The 19,518-nt window shown below is 40.6% G+C and overlaps 1 protein-coding gene across 1 annotated transcript in view; it reads right to left on the bottom strand.

The window, feature by feature from the left end:
• Positions 1-340: 340 nt before the first annotated feature.
• LOC138037391 (sushi, von Willebrand factor type A, EGF and pentraxin domain-containing protein 1-like) overlaps positions 341-19,518 on the bottom strand; it is a 29,298-nt gene continuing 10,120 nt past the window's right edge. Inside the window, exons 10-34 of the mRNA XM_068883325.1 lie at positions 19,426-19,518; positions 19,094-19,261; positions 18,766-18,933; positions 18,434-18,601; positions 18,102-18,269; positions 17,770-17,937; positions 17,438-17,605; positions 17,106-17,273; positions 16,774-16,941; positions 16,442-16,609; positions 16,110-16,277; positions 15,778-15,945; positions 15,446-15,595; positions 15,114-15,281; positions 14,782-14,949; positions 14,454-14,621; positions 14,126-14,293; positions 13,430-13,597; positions 12,712-12,879; positions 12,160-12,288; positions 9,346-9,516; positions 8,642-8,836; positions 5,653-5,778; positions 2,264-2,354; positions 341-1,275 (exon numbers count right to left, since the gene is read on the bottom strand). The exon at positions 19,426-19,518 is cut by the window's right edge and continues 75 nt beyond it. Of these exons, the coding sequence (XP_068739426.1) occupies positions 708-1,275; positions 2,264-2,354; positions 5,653-5,778; positions 8,642-8,836; positions 9,346-9,516; positions 12,160-12,288; positions 12,712-12,879; positions 13,430-13,597; positions 14,126-14,293; positions 14,454-14,621; positions 14,782-14,949; positions 15,114-15,281; positions 15,446-15,595; positions 15,778-15,945; positions 16,110-16,277; positions 16,442-16,609; positions 16,774-16,941; positions 17,106-17,273; positions 17,438-17,605; positions 17,770-17,937; positions 18,102-18,269; positions 18,434-18,601; positions 18,766-18,933; positions 19,094-19,261; positions 19,426-19,518 (4,379 nt within the window). The 3' untranslated portion in view covers positions 341-707. The remainder of the gene's footprint in view (positions 1,276-2,263; positions 2,355-5,652; positions 5,779-8,641; positions 8,837-9,345; positions 9,517-12,159; positions 12,289-12,711; positions 12,880-13,429; positions 13,598-14,125; positions 14,294-14,453; positions 14,622-14,781; positions 14,950-15,113; positions 15,282-15,445; positions 15,596-15,777; positions 15,946-16,109; positions 16,278-16,441; positions 16,610-16,773; positions 16,942-17,105; positions 17,274-17,437; positions 17,606-17,769; positions 17,938-18,101; positions 18,270-18,433; positions 18,602-18,765; positions 18,934-19,093; positions 19,262-19,425) is intronic.

Here is a 19,518-nt window from a genome sequence, read left to right on the forward strand (position 1 = left end):
GCTCAGAAACGTTTTGAAAGATGTTCTATAATTTCAGTGACTATAAAACATTGCGATAAAGTATTTCTTAATAGAGAGAGCGACTGCCAAACCGGAATCGAAAAGCGAACGACTTCAGAAAGTCTACACATTCATAAGAACTCGGCAATTGGAGAGCACCTTTTGGAAGCCCATGGGGATACATTTCTCTTCAAGGAAAGCCAATTTCGTATCTTATAAATGTGCCAGGGAAAGTTTGACTGCCTCGTCTACGAGATTCTCTGAATAAAATAACGGAATCCACGTTTAAATTCCTACGCTGATTCCATCAAAATTGTAGCTTTGTTTATTTAAAAGGACATTTGTAGTACTCTTTTCGTCTTTAATTAACTATTGTTCCATCTAGTATTATAAATACACTCTTACCAACTCTTATTTTGTGCCTTGATAATGATGTTGGTTGAACGTTGAATCGTCGTCGGTTTTTAACGTTCCTAAGATGTTGCTTAACAATAATTCCACCAGCGCGCGTTGGATTTGAGATATGATGTTCCAAGGCTTAAAAGCAGCTTTACATAAAAAAAAATGAAAAACATTCATACGTACCGGTAATCTACTAAAACTCCTGAAGTAATCAGCATGAAATATCGCTGCATGATAATGCAAAAAAAACTGATTAACTTTACTGTTATATCGCGAAACAGGTACAGTGTATCTTCCTGTGAATCTTACTCCTCAGTCATAGTTTTATTAATCCAGTCAACATACGAATAAACTCTGGTGTAATATCCGTATTTAAACTTCCGTGTACAGCCTTCTCCCCAGCTATCAATTCCAGTAGCAACCCATCGATAGCCATTTCCTCTCCTCTGTTCGCGAACAAATGCGCCTCCACCGTCTCCATTGCAAGTTCCTTTTTTACCTTTGCCATCTCCAGCACAAAACATCGCCCGCGAGAAATAAGGATACGAAGTGCTTTCTCTGCATAGAGAGTTGCTTTGGATTGGCATGGACAAATATCGCAGAGTATTTGAAGGTCTTGTGGCCCTGGTATATCCCCACCCTGTTACATAACCGTATCTACCAGGGATCGCCAAATCGCCTCCGTTTTTACTTGGCAGGCATACAGTGCGTACAAACTTGCCAAGTTCCACTGGCTTTTGGAGCTTGACGAGAGCTATGTCGTTCTCATAGGTTCCAAAATCAAAATCAGGATGATGCACAGCCTTTGCGAAGATTTCCTGCTGTGTGTTTTCTAGCGTATCTAATTTATGATCCCCAACGATAATTTTCAAACTGAAAGAAAAGGCAACATACACATCAATTTGATCTTTGATTTCCCTAGCCTACAGCATTTTTTAAGCGCTCATCTCTAATTAAAAAAAAAGGAGAGAGACGACCTCTGAGACTGAAGTCTAAGGACGCTTTCCAGAACTGACCGGCCAGACATTTGGAAGGACTAACTCTAGTACGCCTTCAAATTAACACACTTCGAGGATGATATATACACCTTAAGAAGAATGGGATTATTATGCAAGTGTGGCCCTCAAACTGCTGCAATCTCTTTGACAAAAGGAAAGCGCTCTAAGACAACTCCATGGTGTAAATGGGTGAATGGCAGATGGAGAGCAAAATGTATGGTGGTCCCTGACAACAGTTTTTTGAGACTTGAGCTGGTTTCTCAAAAAGCTGGGTGCATTGTCTATCCTGAGAATGACATGTAAAACTACGGTAAGTGCATTCTAAGCAATTTTAGGCTTTAAATTGCAAAAAACCAAGGAAGGTCTAAATTCTCCTCGCGAAGTGCTGAACTGTTAAAACTTTGCGAGGAGCGTTGCAGGACTTTGCGTTAAGCAAAGACTACCTAGGTGGAGGGATTTTTCTTTCATCTGCTTTCGTACAGGTAAAGTCACGGCTTTATTTTCCGTTGGTACTTCCGTCAGCTCTGAGACTGGGATCAATGGAAGCCGACGGTGCGCTCTTTACCCTGCAGCCTCTGTCGGTGCTTTGCTTTACGAGTATTTAAAGCAATAGATGGTTTTTACGTTGCGTCATCGCCGCCATGTTGGTGGGCAAAAACAAAACAGCCCTTATTAGTTCCTGTTGTTTGTCCACCAGCAATTGTACATTACATCATTGTTATGTGTCTCTTGAGATTGCTTGCAAACCTTCTATAGTTACACAGACGCCTGCTCCTCCTCGTAAAGGAGGAATGTTGAAACAAAGATGTTACTGTCATAGCTACATCGTCAGGTCATATTTATCACATAGTGTATAGACTTACTTGTGTGGATACCTCTTATCAACGCAGTGTGCTGCTGTTAGAACCCATCGAGGGGAGATTAAAGCGCCGCCACATTGCAACATAAATTCATCTGCAAATACAACCTGAATGTTTGAGCTGAGCTAGAGCCATAAATCATGTTATTAAAAGAGACAGGAAAAATTTCAGTTGACAATAATCCTTTTTTTATTGTGTAGCCACTTTTTTGTTTCTTTTGACCTCCTAAAATTACAGCTCAGAGGCTTCAGTATAAAGACAACTACTCTATAAGCGCGAGTTGGATAAAAGAAGCGGCGCGTGACACCGAGTTGGCCGCAGCCACTCATATTTGCAAGAAGCGCGAATGAAATCAGTATTTTTTTTGCTAAATGTCATCGAACTCAGAACTGCTTCCATTTTAAAAAACGGCCAGAAATAGTCTTTTGAAAGCCCGGCGCAATCATCTTCCATATAATGGAATAATCGTTTTATGAAATCTTCATCAAATCTGGACACTGTTGGTCCAAGTGTCCATTGGACCTGGTGGCAACGTTTAAATTGATGCAGATCGTTTAACCGTCACTTCTGGTGATGTATGTTGCTACATACGAAACGTCAAGTTTTCAAAATACAGCATATGTTTTATAATGCGAAGTTTGTTCACTAGTTCATTTCCGCCTTGTGCGTTTTGTTAAACTTAGTTAAATCTCCAGTTTAAGCCTTATTTATAGCTTTGATAACAAGCCAGTTATTAGCCATCAGAAACTGATAAATTCTTGGGTGGCAAAGGCGCTGATGATCCCAAATTTCGAATTTTAAAGGCGTCATTGCTCAGACTACCATGGTCCCAGAAGGTTTTCTTGAGCCGCGAAGCAGTGAGGACGAGTCGCGAAGCGGCGGGAAGAGAAAAACCTCTGGTTACCTTGGACTTGAATCTCACTTTCATGCAGACGTCAGCTATCAAATGTGTCAAATTGATAATTACAAAAGGGACCAATGGCAACTTAGCAATCATACGTCCCCTCGGCATTACCAATCAAACGAGACAGTCATATTGATTTGCTTGTTATTATCCTGACCCTAGCGTCTGCATGAAAGTGAGATTTAAGTCCAAGGTTTTCTCATTTGTCGCCGCTTCGCTGCTCTCTCGCGCCTCAAGAAAACCCTATTGGACGAGGGTATGCTCAGACAGTATTCCAATTTTCTGTAGTCGTAGCTAACTAAGGTGTAAAATTTGGACAAGATTCCCCTATCGAAAGTGAAATTAACTGTCCTGGCTCACTTTAAAGACGTGGTTGAAGAGAAATGACCGCCTTTTTTCATCAAAAGTTTAGATTAGGGGGGAGGGGGTCGCACTCGAGACATTTTTTTTTTCGGTCGGTCTGATTTTACCAAAAAAATTGGCACTGGCCAATTTTGTTTTGGTTTGTGTTCCGGTCGCACATGTAGCTACGTGACAAGGCTGAGTTCTTGAGTAGAGCCCTGGTCAAACGATCGAACAAAGTAGAATTCAACGCTCTACCTTTGCTCGATCCAACATTGTTCGACCGTTTGGTCACCCATGTTGGATGATATTTGTCCAACATTTTTTGTTCGATCAAGTGTTGGATGGAGTTTGCTTTTGATCAAACATTGCGACCAACAATTCTGCTCCACGCACAAATGTTGCAGTGTTTTGCCGCTCTTCCAGTAACGTTGTGTCCTGAATCAAGTCACGTTCGCGCTGCAAGTATGAAGCAAGGCCATGTCTTTGGGGCACTTTCAGTCCCCTCAAACACTATCGCTCTGTTTGTGTCCATTCTCATCTTATACTAAACGCGAATGTACCTTGCAGTGAACATACCCTTTTTGTACTAGTTCTCTTCGCCATTTGTTTGGTTTTTCCTATTTGAGTCCTCATTTCCGTCCTAAAACAGCTCCAGAAGAACAAACGCTACGAGCGGTTTTCGTTTCAGTGTTAGCGCCATATTTATAAATTTATCGTCAACTTGAACTTGAATGTTTCGTCAAGCAATTTTGGATATTTTTTTGCCACTACCTCAACATTTACATCCAACAATGTTGCATGTGGAATCCAACTTTGTTCGATAGTTTGGCCAGGGCTTAAACATTGTGAAAACGCTTGTGCAAACAATGATGACATGTTTTGATTTCGTTGAACCGCAAATAAAACGTAGACATGCGACCCGAAAAATTGCGGTTCCCTTTGCACTTTTGCAGTATTTTATCTTGAAACTAAATTTTCAACATCAAACCTAAGATCTTTTGATACTTTTGTATCTGCATAGTTCGCTGCGCTTTGCAGAATGAAGAAGGCGCATACGACGACGAAAGCCCGGGGTGATAAGAGCCCATTTTTAGTCGATGTTTACTTTGAGCGATGTTGGAAAAATCGTCCTGCCCCACCCATACACTACGGTATATTTGATCTTTTTAGTCAGCCAGCAATTTTTTTCCAAATTTGCCTGAAGGCGTCGCATTAGGAAAAGATTCAATGTGTACACAATTTTTGGAAAAACAAACAAAATTGGTTCTAGTGCGTCCCCCCCTCCCTTCCTTAGTATGCCCGTTGGTTTGCCACTAGCAGAGATTTTTAAATTAAAGGAATACTTAAAGAGGTCTTCCTTGGCCTCAATTTCCTCTCGCCGTGAGAGACTTCTGCTGGCCAAACGGGGATTAGTTGTTGATTAAATTAAGCCACAAAGTTTCATAGTTAAATATATGTATTTGTCACCTTGCCCAGCTGGTTCCAGGATGTTGTACCTTCACGGAGGGTGTAAAGTGCAGGTTGCAGCTCATTGTTTTACTATAACTGAAACAACCCAAACCTTTACAAAAATGCTGATCTTAAGCTCAAACATTATTTTTTAGCAATAGCAAAGTCTTAGGTTGCTTCAGCTATTGGTAAACAGTGACCTGCAACCCTAACTTGCAACCTGCAGTTTACACCCTCCAGTCCCTTCATGAAATCACTTTCATTATGCAAGTTACATGCGAATCAAGTATCTATCTGTTGTGACTTATATCTTTTGACAGAGTTTTATCAATCACGTGAGGATAATAGTGATCTGGGCAAAGTGAAAAAATGACCTTTTCCTCAACCATAACATGTCTGAAATCAGGACCCCATGGCTAGGAGCGTACAACCGCATTGTATTTGTGGAACGGCATTTTTACAGACCGACTAGTTATTTATAGATTGATATCCCTGTGAAACCAGTCCTTTCCAGGTAATCAAAAGTCTTGCATGAAAGATTATTACTCATGAAATTGAGAATGGCCACTCGTGCAAGCCGAATCTTATTTAAGAACTCGTCTAAAAATAGCTTCATGTGTGGAAATGCCGTTACATAAACCAAGTATTGGAATTGCAGGCTCCTGGTTAAGGGCTCCTGCTGAAATATTATCACCTCCAATTCTATGATACAATCCAATGTGCCATGGCCACCATCCTTGTTGTGATTCGTTTCCGCCAACGATTCGACTTCGGAAATCAACTGGACTTTCCCCACAAGAAGAGTAGTATAGAGAGAAAGCTGTAGGAGCAAGAAACGAAATTTCAATTTTTTTCTTATGGCTAGAAGTTTTCCTTTGCATGTGATGACCGGATCTCGACACTTTATTTGTACCGTATACTTTCACAGCTGGCGTGAGCATTTCTGTTCCAAGTCACGCAGATAGGTCTTTCCCGATTATTCTAGAAAAACTGGCATTGTATGCTCCTAGCAATTCTTGTTTTACTCCACAAAAAATGCTCAAATTATGTTCGATTCTCAAAATAATGCTACTTTGGTTCCAGAAAATACTTTGTTTTATTTCAAGCAAAACGAAGAAACTCAGGCATCATGTGTGCTTATCATCAACTGAATAAAGCGGCAAGTGCCTAACTGTTTGTTTATAAAACTTCTCATGTAGCCAAAACTTGTCCAATGATAAACAGTTAATTAATGTTCGAAATCCTTAGCGCTTTCCTGAACTGAGACATAACGCTGGCCTGGAGTTAGCCAACAAGAGCACAATTCTGTTGCTTGTTGAAGGGACTGGTCTATGTTTTCCGTAAGAATTTCCTTTTATGAGATGCAAGTTTCGAGAAGATGGCGCAGCATTGGCCGACGCTGGCCATCATGTTGTTTGAGCAAGCGCGTGAACGACCAGTGAAAGTTAACTTCTGACCAGCTAGGTTCAGATTTCTTTCGCTCGGAGTCTCAGTTCAAATACAAATACAAAAGCAAATCATCACAATGCTTTTGAATTCTGAAATTTAGCGTTTAAAATCTTTGGAGTACTGAAATCCAGATCAAAGTTATGCAAAATGCTAAACAATGCTAGCAATTCTTTTTAAAGAAAAAGTGTGAAAAAAATGCTTGTTTAAATAATTAGCCAAGTCATGCCAAAAAAATGATAGCATAATCGGGCAGAGTCTACACGCAGACACGTCGGGATAAAAGAAAACAGATAAAAAAATACACTGAAGTAATTTTGAATAATAATGCCCTTTAGTATCACCCAACTAGGGGACTAATGCAAATCCTGCATCATGATTGGCTACGCTACTAGAGGACTATTAGTAATAGTCCTCGAGTAATAAAAAGCATGACGCTTTCTTTCGTTTAATTCCCAATTAAATATTTCTTTAACTTGCATTTGCTAACTTTATTATTGCCCTTTCTGTCCGACTAGTTGAGCGATACTAAGACAATCAGACCCTTCGCTCTCAAGGGACACGGGTCAATAGCCCATTCGGCTTCGCCTCATGAGATATTGACCCGTAGCCCTTGGGGGCTACGGGTCTAATTGTTAATTATTTAATTAAGTGACAACTGTAGTTGGTCCTGGGCCACTAATTAAGGACACTTTTCAGAAATCAAATGAAGTAAACTCTTATCAAATCGTAGGTTGGCGTTTAAGAGGAGGTGAGATCGAACAGGAGTACCCAGAGAAAATCCTCTCGGAGCAGAGATCGAGTAGAGAACCAACAAACTCAACCCTGTGTGAAGCAAAGTGTGGGAATCGAACTCGGACCCCATTGGCGGGAGGCGAATGATTTTTACCACTGCGCCATCCCCGGCGGCTCCCACCCCACAAGCATATTTTGTGAATAATAAAACCATATGCATCTGCTTGTTTTTATCCCGAATAGTGCGTGTGCTCTTTTATACTCGGAACAGGCTTTTAGTGAGGCGAGAGAGCTCCTTAATATGGATTCTAAATTAACCAAATAGGGATATTTTCCAGTGACCAATCAAATGCCAATACTTACAACGGCGCTGGGTATTAGTCAATCAGCATCAGTGACCGTTTTACGGTAGTGAAAGTGCGGAGTGACTTGATAATGGCAACTGCATACTTAAAAAAACTGCCAAATTAGACTTTAGGCAGAAATTAGGCAGTCCTCAGAACGTTGGCAGTCCTCAGAATTTTAGTTTTTGCCCAGTTATTTTCAATTGAACAGCATAGAAATACAAATATTAGAAAAAGACGAGTGAATCACTTGGTCTATCATATTTTTATAAGCTAAGGCGAAATGCAGGTTTCGCGATAAATGTGACAAAAGGTGACTTGATGAATGAAAAGTGCGTTCGATTGGGAAATTTGGATTTGGATCTTAACATCCAGATCACTGGATTTCCAATTGAGTTTAAGAGACTCGGCTGCGGATTTCTCTCCAGGGGAGGGGCAGTGGTGAGAGCACTCGCCTCCCACCAATGTGGCCCTGGTTCGATCCCGGGTGCCCGGCGTCATACAGGGGTTTAGTTTGTTGTTGGTTCTCTCCTTGCTCCGAGAGGTTTTTCTCCATTTCCATGTGGGAAGAATCTCAGGAAAATTCCACGGCTTCCGATTTGCTTTTAATCCGAAGATTTGGCTCAAATTGTTCAAATGTTGTATTAATAACTTTATCTCGGTTGATAAGTCACTACTTGACCAAGAGCACATGACTAGGAACGAACCTCTCCAATATTAAGTCTGTGTCACGGCATTTTGACAGACCGGTCCATTTTTAGACTACCTTTTTCCGAAAAAAAAAACAAAGGCAGCTCTGGTTCGACGACGATATGACAGCAAGCTAGTTTCTTTTGATTGGTCATCGGACTCTTACGAGAGTCTTATTCGCGGGAAATTCAATCTAAAAATAAATCAATCGGTGAAAACGGCGTAACAGGAATGTCGCGCTGTTGTTCGCTCCTAGTCATGTGTTCCTGCCTGACAGATTCAATCTTTGCAATGATTTCAGTATTTGGTCGCATCACAGTGAATACGCGCACTTTAAGCATATATAATCAAAGGAGTGTACGAAAACCTTGGCGAACACTTAACGTCAAGTATGTTTTATTCTCTGGATAGCGACTTATCCACTGGGATCTCTATTCGAATTTTCCAATCAAACGCACCCTAAGTTACCTTTGCACAGGGGCTTGGTCGTTTCCACCCATTTTCCATTTCTGCAAGACCGCGTTTCGTTACCAATCAACTTGAAGCCTTTGTGACAACGGTATCTTGCCAAAGAAAGGTGAACGTTTATATCAATCATGGTATCGTTGGGTGGATTTTGCAATAAGCCTGTCAGCATGTCAAGGCATTTCGCATCACCTAGGCCTGTAATGCAAGACAAACTATTAGCCTTTCTCGTGCAGGTATATGCATGCACTTGTGACAATGATATTAGGTACCCCATACCAAATCACTGGTGACGTACTCATCGTCTTCCATACATATTTCTGTTGGTATTTCAACTATTTTCTGGCACTGCCTTGCTGTAGTGATTTCTGCACATATCACGTTTGACACCAGAAATTTTCAAGATCTCCAGCAGCAAAGGCACCTCCCAGTAATGTGTTCGTGCCTCCGTAAAGATTGGTGTTTTTTTTTTTCCACCAAATTTCATTCCCGCAATTTTCTGATTTATTCCGCATCACAGGATGAGATTAAATTCGTTAAACGGCAGGAGACGGATAGGATTTGAGTCAGCTTTGGTGGTTTTTGCAACCTGACCATGCTGCATGCATGCAATGAGAACTTAGTGATACTCTTTACTGAAGAACTAAACGAAGGCTTTCCTGTGAACGTATTGCCGGATTGCAGTGTTCAGTAAACTGTGTACTTACTGCAGCTAGCCTTTTTGCCATCCCATTTTCCGTTTGCTCTGCACGTGCGTTTGGATGATCCGTGAAGCGTGAATGGTACGGGACAAAAATATATAGTCTCGCTGCCAAAGGTACGGCCATTGTTGACAAGTTTCAAGTTAAGTCCCCTTGAAGGTCGTTTACACTTTAGTTCTAAGCACAAGATGAAGGAGACGACACTTTATTACCCAACTATATTATTAATAAACCTTACAGTGAATCCAACGTTTAAAGCAATCCTACTAAACATGGCTCTTAAAACGAGCCATGCAACTTCCAAACGAAAAAACTTATGTTTAGTATAGTCTTCCCTGTGGGCTTTGCGCGATGCTCGGCATAGCTCGTGGCGTCACTTTCCTTCTTATATATTGGTCCATCTTAGGGAGACGCACGCATGATAGTTGGATACATACAGCATGCTGATGCACGGACTGCTCTTTACAAATCTAGATTTTTTTTTGTGTGCCCTTAACACAGAATAAGCGGCCAATTTACGCAATCCTCAAATGTAAGGCTAAGACTTTCTCGCTGCATAACATGTGGGGATTTACGAAAAGCCTCCGAAGGCATTAAGTAACTTAGAGATTTCTTTCCAGGCAGCTTTCCTTGGTGCCACCTTGGGATATTTAGGCAACCTTTTAACGCCGCTGTGGGGTATTTTTCACCCGCACTTTTTTGACAGAAAAATTGTTCCTTTGAACTCCTTCGTGTGGCAAACTCGCTTATGCCCACCAACCTTTACTTACCTCCCCGAATAGTTTGATTTAAACATGCTTTAAACCAGGAGTCATGATTAGTATAGTGAACAATTGGTACCTGCACATGAATGATTTTAGATCCATGACCTCTGTCCACACTTATGTGGGCTGCCTAGCTCGATATCTTCACGAACGTGTTGTTGAACATCAAAAAAACATGGCGATTGAGTAAACTGCTGACAGTCCCTTTAAGTCATTCGAATCGTCCACTTAAGGGAATGTCAGCAGTCTAACGATTGGAAAACCTTTTTTGGAAGCCCATGGGAACACAAGCCTCGATCCTCAAAGAAAGCCAGTTTCTCATACTGCGAATGTGCCAAACAAAATTGACTGCCTTGTTGATGAGATGCTCGTTGCTCATATTTTTTCTCGCCCCTTCGGCGCTTGGAAAATTACTAAGCAACTCGCAAAAAATCCGCGCTTATTTGACTTATTTAAATATATGTTAAACCATTCAATAAGGTGTATTCATACATTTCTTATTTATTATCATTTCAACTGACTTCATAATGACGCCAGTTTAAATTATCGTGGAAACGTCGTCATTTTTGCCAACATTACGTTTTTAACATGTTTTTAAGAAACATTTTTTTGCAGTTCTCTTGTTCAATTTTGTATGTTCCGTAACACAGAGACACTGTGCGTTGATTGACCAAGTGGCAAAAGACTTGACAGGAAAGCTATCCTAAATAAAAGTGTTCTAAATGTAGAATGTCAAAGAGAACCAAAACTCAAAGGAGAGATAATAATGGAGGTTGAAGACTCCGGGCCATAAGCTCCTGTTAAAGCCTCTGCAGTGTAAATGCAACCTCGTTAAAATTTCACATACCTACCTCCTAATACACGAGTTGGAAGGCCGACGTTATCGCCTCCACTCATAAGAAAAAATGTTAACTGATATCACTTGCTCATCGAATCAAGTGGAAAAAGCACACCATACATTAAGAGTTAGTGCCAGAGTAGTATACTTACTTTTTAACGATGAATTGTTATATGAAATGAAATCATATCTTGAACTTCGGGTATGAAATGAAGAGAAGCTGCAAGGATCATAGTTTCACTTGATTTCATATTCGCAGTTCAATATATGATTCAATTTATATATCATTAATTTTCATCGTTGATTCAATCATAACGGAACATTAGAATTTACAAATGACCAGCTCCCAACGTCAGTGGCTTCATAGCTCAGTTGGTTAGAGCGTCGCACCGGTATCGCGAGGTCACGAGTCCTGAATTTCTCAATCCTGAAATTTTCAGGCTTCTTTACACAATTGTTATAATTGCGTTCATAACTGCGAGGATCATAGCTTCACCAATCTCGTACCTAGAGTCCTTGGGCTTTTTGGCCAGCGGGTGATAGTCCGGAGAGACTTTGAACTAATTTTTTTATTAGTTTCAGCGCTGTTTGTTTTACCTCCTCAGAAATATATTAATCATAAAAATAATAAAACGACGGGGTTTGAATTATGTCTAATACCGCACGTGAATTTTCCCAGGCTACGAAAAACTGGTTACCGCTGCTATTGCAAAACTACATTGGGGAAACATTACATCAGTCACTTTAGGGAGAAATTCGTGGAAGAAGGTCATGTCGAACACATTCAGAATTACAGAAACATAAAATTGTAGTAGAAGAGGTCATTGATGTCGTTTCCACAAACATTTATTGTTCGTGTTGAACGATGTTTTTCTACACGATGGAATGCACGCTGAAACACTAAAAGTACACTTACCGAAAGCGTTAGAAGTTCCATCTTCCCTCGCTTACAGCAAGCCAATGATCATTTCTCCAGTTTCTTTTATGGTGCGTAAAGCTAAGATTTTTGTTTCTCGAACACTTTCAACCCGCCATTTCTACTGTTTACTGCTATCTCTTTTCTGTTTCCGTTAAAACTCAAGCATGCGCAGTAAGACCGGAACCTATGTTTTCTGGGAAAATGGAGTCCATTTTCGCTGAGTCTCTCCGGGCCCTCACCCGCTGACCAAAAAGCCCGAGAACTATGGGTACGAGATTGAAGCTTCACTTGATACTTACTTTTTGTAACGCAACTCAATCCACAATCGCCGTCGCATAAACACTTCTGATCATTAAAGCAATCTTCATTAGACAAGCAAGACATCATGCAGTTATGATTTGGCTTAAAATTCGTCCTTGGACATGTAGCTGAGGAAGGAAGAAAAATCGTATGACCATTTTACTTTTTCTCTAAAAGAACCTGACATTGAGCTCGTTAATCCTCTTTAGCCAATTGGTCCAATAACATATAAGAACTAAAGAGATGTATGAATGAACAAAAAGGGACGAGATTTACAGTAAACGGAATGAAATTGAGCAATTCGTTACTTCAACTTTTCAGGTCACGCAGTCATAGCGACCAGCGAGAAATGATGCCGGGTAAAAGCGCAAGAAAACCATGGAACCTTGATTAGCTGAGGACGTGGCACGACATTTATAAGCCAGTCATTATGCAAAGCACTGCAATCGCGATGCTAATATTTGGAAGCAAATACCTAGGGTGAAATGGCAAAAACAAAAGCATGTAGCTATCTTTATCGGCAACGTGCACATTTTTAAGTTGTTTGAAACCTTTGCAGATGGGAGACGTTCCATTCCATTTTCCCTCAACACATTTGAGTTGCCTGGTGCCTTGCAGTTCAAATCCATAATTGCACGAAAAGAGGACCAAAGCTCCGTGTTTAGTCTCGTTGTGATGTACTTTACCATTTCTTGGTGACTCAATAGAATTGCAAGACGCTGCGAAAAGAAGAGGAAATCGAACAGTTCCTGGGCCTGTTAACTTTGCAAATTTTCTGTTGAAGGACATAATTTCCACTCCAACACATGAAATAATATATTTTTTAGTATATTATTCTACAATAAATTAGGCAACTTAGAGGCACTCCCAACACAACAAACCGGGTAGAAATAAGCTTTGAACATATTAGTCAATCACAAAAAACTATTTTCATTTAACTACTACATTTGCATTGCGGTTTATATCCACTCTACACTCCGTCATTACTGCGGATTAATTTATTTCCCACCAAACTGTCTTTAGGATTGCACTAGCTTGCACTTGAATGTAACCCTTTTCTCGTGACCTAAATCGCAACTTAAACGTCTCCTTTGAGATGGTACACCTGGATCCACGCACGGTCCAGTCCATACGTTTTTTTAAAAAACCCACTTATTTCTAACTCTTTATTCCGGGACATCGAAGAAGACTCTAAGCTTAGTAGAGTTTAGAGGAACTTTTAACTTAAACATATTGTGTAGGTCAAAAGTATTTTGATTCGCTTACTACCTTTGCATTGGGGTAAATGTCCACTCCACACTCCGTCCTGACAGCGGATTGTTTCATTTCCCACCATACTGTATTTAAGATTGCACTGGAATGTCACCGTCTTTTCGTGATCAAAACTGGAACCTAAACGTCTACCATTAGATGGTACACCTGGATCCAGGCACGGTGCTATATATAAGATGATGAAAAAATTCAATTATTTTTTACTTGTGCCGGAACACACAAAAAGACTCTAAGTTTAGCAGACTGGAAAAGAAAATTTTATTTTAAACATAGTGAGTATGGCAAACTTATTTCGATTTTGATTACCACCTTTGCATTGGGGTACATGACCACTTTACACTCCGTCCTGACAGTGGATTGTTTTATTATTTACCACCAAACTGTATTCAGAATTGCACTAGAATATCACCGTTTTCTCGCGACCAAAATAAAACGTTTACCATTAGATGGTTCACCGGGATCCACGGACGGTTCTATGTGTAACATCATAAAAACAACCCAAATATTTTTTACTTTTTATTCCTGGCGATCCAAGACGGCTCGAAGCTTAGCAGACTTCAGAAGAATTTCTACATTGAACATATTGTGTAAGGCAAAACTATTTGTGGCTCTAACCTTCGCAGACATTAGAGAAATTTGTACTTTAATTTGAGCGTGCTGTCTAAGGCAAAACAATTTCAATTTGATAACTACCTTTGCATTGGGGTAAATGTCCACTCCACACTCCGTCCTGACAGCGGATTGTTTCATTTCCCTGCAAACTGTATTTAGGATTGCACTGGAATGTCACCGTTTTTTCGTGACCAAAATTGGAACCTAAACGTCTTCCATTAGATGGTGCACCAGGATCCACGCACGGAGCTATGTTTAAGATGATGATACAAAACCAGTTACTTTTTACTTGTGCTTACAAGGGCTTTATTCCGGGGCATACAACAAGACTCTAAGCTTAGCAGACTTTTGAGGAATTCCTCTTTTTAACGTAGTGTGTAAGGCAAAACGATTTGAATTTGCTAACTACCTTTGCATTGGGGTAAATGTCCACTCCACACTCCGTCCTGACAGCGGATTGTTTCATTTCCCTGCAAACTGTATTTAGGATTGCACTGGAATGCTACCGTTTTCTCGTGACCAAAATCGGAACGTAAACGTTTACCATTAGATGGTACACCAGGATCCACGCACGGAGCTATGTTTAAGATGATGATACAAAACCAGTTACTTTTTACTTGTGCTTACAAGGGCTTTATTCTGGGGCATATAACAAGACTCTAAGCTTAGCAGACTTTCGAGGAATTCCTCTTTTTAACGTACTGTGTAAGGCAAAACTATTTTGATTTCCTTACTACCTTTGCATTGGGGTAAATGTCCACTCCACACTCCGTCCTGACAGCGGATTGTTTCATTTCCCACCAAGCTGTATTTAGGATTGCACTGGAATGCTACCGTTTTCTCGTGACCAAAATCGGAACGTAAACGTCTACCATTAGATGGTACACCTGGATCCTCACACGGTGCTGTGTATCAGATCATGAAAAAACCCAATTATATTTGACTTGTGCTTAAAAGAACTTTACTCCGGGACATACAACAAGACTCTAACCTTCGCAGACATTAGAGAAATTTGTACTTTAATTTGAGCGTGCTGTGTAAGGCAAAACAATTTGAATTTGCTAACTACCTTTGCATTGGGGTAAATCTCCACTCCACACTCCGTCCTGACAGCGGATTGTTTCATTTCCCACCAAGCTGTATTTAGGATTGCACTGGAATGCTACCGTTTTCTCGTGACCAAAATCGGAACGTAAACGTTTACCATTAGATGGTACACCTGGATCCTCACACGGAGCTGTGTATCAGATCATGAAAAAACTTAATAATATTTGACTTGTGCTTAAAAGAAATTAAATCCAGGACAAACAACAAGATTGTAAACTTCGCAGACAGAAGAGGAGTAAGTACTTTAATTTGAGCGTGCTGTGTAAGGCAAAACGATTTGAATTTGCTAACTACCTTTGCATTGGGGTAAATGTCCACTCCACACTCCGTCCTGACAGCGGATTGTTTCATTTCCCACCAAGCTGTATTTAGGATTGCACTGGAATGCTACCGTTTTCTCGTGACCAAAATCGGAACGTAAAAGTCTACCATTAGATGGTACACCTGGATCCTCACACGGTGTTGTGTATCAGATCATGAAAAAACCCAATTATATTTGACTTGTGCTTAAAAGAACTTTACTCCGGGACATACACCAAGACTCTAACCTTCGCAGACATTAGAGAAATTTGTACTTTAATTTGAGCGTGCTGTGTAAGGCAAAACGATTTGAATTTGCTAACTACCTTTGCATTGGGGTAAATGTCCACTCCACACTCCGTCCTGACAGCGGATTGTTTCATTTCCCACCAAGCTGTATTTAGGATTGCACTGGAATGCTACCGTTTTCTCGTGACCAAAATCGGAACGTAAACGTTTACCATTAGATGGTACACCTGGATCCTCACACGGTGCTGTGTATCAGATCATGAAAAAACTTAATTATATTTGACTTGTGCTTAAAAGAACTTTACTCCAGGACATACAACAAGATTGTAATCTTCGCAGACATTAGAGGAGTTTGTACTTTAATTTGAGCGTGCTGTGTAAGGCAAAACGATTTGAATTTGCTAACTACCTTTGCATTGGGGTAAATGTCCACTCCACACTCCGTCCTGACAGCGGATTGTTTCATTTCCCACCAAGCTGTATTTAGGATTGCACTGGAATGCTACCGTTTTCTCGTGACCAAAATCGGAACGTAAACGTCTACCATTAGATGGTACACCTGGATCCTCACACGGTGCTGTGTATCAGATCATGAAAAAACCCAATTATATTTGACTTGTGCTTAAAAGAACTTTACTCCAGGACATACAACAAGATTGTAATCTTCGCAGACATTAGAGGAGTTTGTACTTTAATTTGAGCGTGCTGTGTAAGGCAAAACGATTTGAATTTGCTAACTACCTTTGCATTGGGGTAAATGTCCACTCCACACTCCGTCCTGACAGCGGATTGTTTCATTTCCCTGCAAACTGTATTTAGGATTGCACTGGAATGCTACCGTTTTCTCGTGACCAAAATCGGAACGTAAACGTTTACCATTAGATGGTACACCTGGATCCTCACACGGTGCTGTGTATCAGATCATGAAAGAACCCAATTATATTTGACTTCTGCTTAAAAGAACTTTACTCCGGGACATACAACAAGACTCTAACCTTCGCAGACATTAGAGAAATTTGTACTTTAATTTGAGCGTGCTGTGTAAGGCAAAACGATTTGAATTTGCTAACTACCTTTGCATTGGGGTAAATGTCCACTCCACACTCCGTCCTGACAGCGGATTGTTTCATTTCCCTGCAAACTGTATTTAGGATTGCACTGGAATGCTACCGTTTTCTCGTGACCAAAATCGGAACGTAAACGTTTACCATTAGATGGTACACCTGGATCCTCACACGGTGCTGTGTATCAGATCATGAAAAAACCCAATTATATTTGACTTGTGCTTAAAAGAACTTTACTCCGGGACATACAACAAGACTCTAACCTTCGCAGACATTAGAGAAATTTGTACTTTAATTTGAGCGTGCTGTGTAAGGCAAAACGATTTGAATTTGCTAACTACCTTTGCATTGGGGTAAATGTCCACTCCACACTCCGTCCTGACAGCGGATTGTTTCATTTCCCTGCAAACTGTATTTAGGATTGCACTGGAATGCTACCGTTTTCTCGTGACCAAAATCGGAACGTAAACGTTTACCATTAGATGGTACACCTGGATCCTCACACGGTGCTGTGTATCAGATCATGAAAGAACCCAATTATATTTGACTTCTGCTTAAAAGAACTTTACTCCGGGACATACAACAAGACTCTAACCTTCGCAGACATTAGAGAAATTTGTACTTTAATTTGAGCGTGCTGTGTAAGGCAAAACGATTTGAATTTGCTAACTACCTTTGCATTGGGGTAAATGTCCACTCCACACTCCGTCCTGACAGCGGATTGTTTCATTTCCCTGCAAACTGTATTTAGGATTGCACTGGAATGCTACCGTTTTCTCGTGACCAAAATCGGAACGTAAACGTTTACCATTAGATGGTACACCTGGATCCTCACACGGTGCTGTGTATCAGATCATGAAAGAACGGAATTATATTTGACTTGTGCTTAAAAGAACTTTACTCCGGGACATGCAACAAGACTCTAACCTTCGCAGACATTAGAGAAATTTGTACTTTAATTTGAGCGTGCTGTGTAAGGCAAAACGATTTGAATTTGCTAACTACCTTTGCATTGGGGTAAATGTCCACTCCACACTCCGTCCTGACAGCGGATTGTTTCATTTCCCACCAAGCTGTATTTAGGATTGCACTGGAATGCTACCGTTTTCTCGTGACCAAAATCGGAACGTAAACGTCTACCATTAGATGGTACACCTGGATCCTCACACGGTGCTGTGTATCAGATCATGAAAAAACCCAATTATATTTGACTTCTGCTTAAAAGAACTTTACTCCGGGACATACAACAAGACTCTAACCTTCGCAGACATTAGAGAAATTTGTACTTTAATTTGAGCGTGCTGTGTAAGGCAAAACGATTTGAATTTGCTAACTACCTTTGCATTGGGGTAAATGTCCACTCCACACTCCGTCCTGACAGCGGATTGTTTCATTTCCCACCAAGCTGTATTTAGGATTGCACTGGAATGCTACCGTTTTCTCGTGACCAAAATCGGAACGTAAACGTTTACCATTAGATGGTACACCTGGATCCTCACACGGTGCTGTGTATCAGATCATGAAAGAACCCAATTATATTTGACTTCTGCTTAAAAGAACTTTACTCCGGGACATACAACAAGACTCTAACCTTCGCAGACATTAGAGAAATTTGTACTTTAATTTGAGCGTGCTGTGTAAGGCAAAACGATTTGAATTTGCTAACTACCTTTGCATTGGGGTAAATGTCCACTCCACACTCCGTCCTGACAGCGGATTGTTTCATTTCCCACCAAGCTGTATTTAGGATTGCACTGGAATGCTACCGTTTTCTCGTGACCAAAATCGGAACGTAAACGTTTACCATTAGATGGTACACCTGGATCCTCACACGGTGCTGTGTATCAGATCATGAAAAAACTTAATTATATTTGACTTGTGCTTAAAAGAACTTTACTCCGGGACATACAACAAGACTCTAACCTTCGCAGACTTTAGAGAAATTTGTACTTTAATTTGAGGGTGCTGTGTAAGGCAAAACGATTTGAATTTGCTAACTACCTTTGCATTGGGGTAAATGTCCACTCCACACTCCGTCCTGACAGCGGATTGTTTCATTTCCCTCCAAACTGTATTTAGGATTGCACCGGAATGTCACCGTTTTTTCGTGACCAAAATCTGAATCTAAACGTCTACCATTAGATGGTACACCAGGATCCACGCACGGAGCTATGTTTAAGATGATGATACAAAACCAGTTACTTTTTACTTGTGCTTACAAGGGCTTTATTCCGGGGCATACAACAAGACTCTAAGCTTAGCAGACTTTTGAGGAATTCCTCTTTTTAACGTACTGTGTAAGGCAAAACTATTTTGATTTCCTTACTACCTTTGCATTGGGGTAAATGTCCACTCCACACTCCGTCCTGACAGCGGATTGTTTCCTTTCCCACCAAGCTGTATTTAGGATTGCACTGGAATGCTACCGTTTTCTCGTGACCAAAATCGGAACGTAAACGTTTACCATTAGATGGTGCACCTGGATCCTCACACGGTGCTGTGTATCAGATCATGAAAGAACCCAATTATATTTGACTTCTGCTTAAAAGAACTTTACTCCGGGACATACAACAAGACTCTAACCTTCGCAGACATTAGAGAAATTTGTACTTTAATTTGAGCGTGCTGTGTAAGGCAAAACGATTTGAATTTGCTAACTACCTTTGCATTGGGGTAAATGTCCACTCCACACTCCGTCCTGACAGCGGATTGTTTCATTTCCCTGCAAACTGTATTTAGGATTGCACTGGAATG

This window comes from Montipora capricornis, chromosome 2, assembly GCF_036669925.1.
Source record: "Montipora capricornis isolate CH-2021 chromosome 2, ASM3666992v2, whole genome shotgun sequence".
Taxonomy (NCBI): domain Eukaryota; kingdom Metazoa; phylum Cnidaria; class Anthozoa; order Scleractinia; family Acroporidae; genus Montipora; species Montipora capricornis.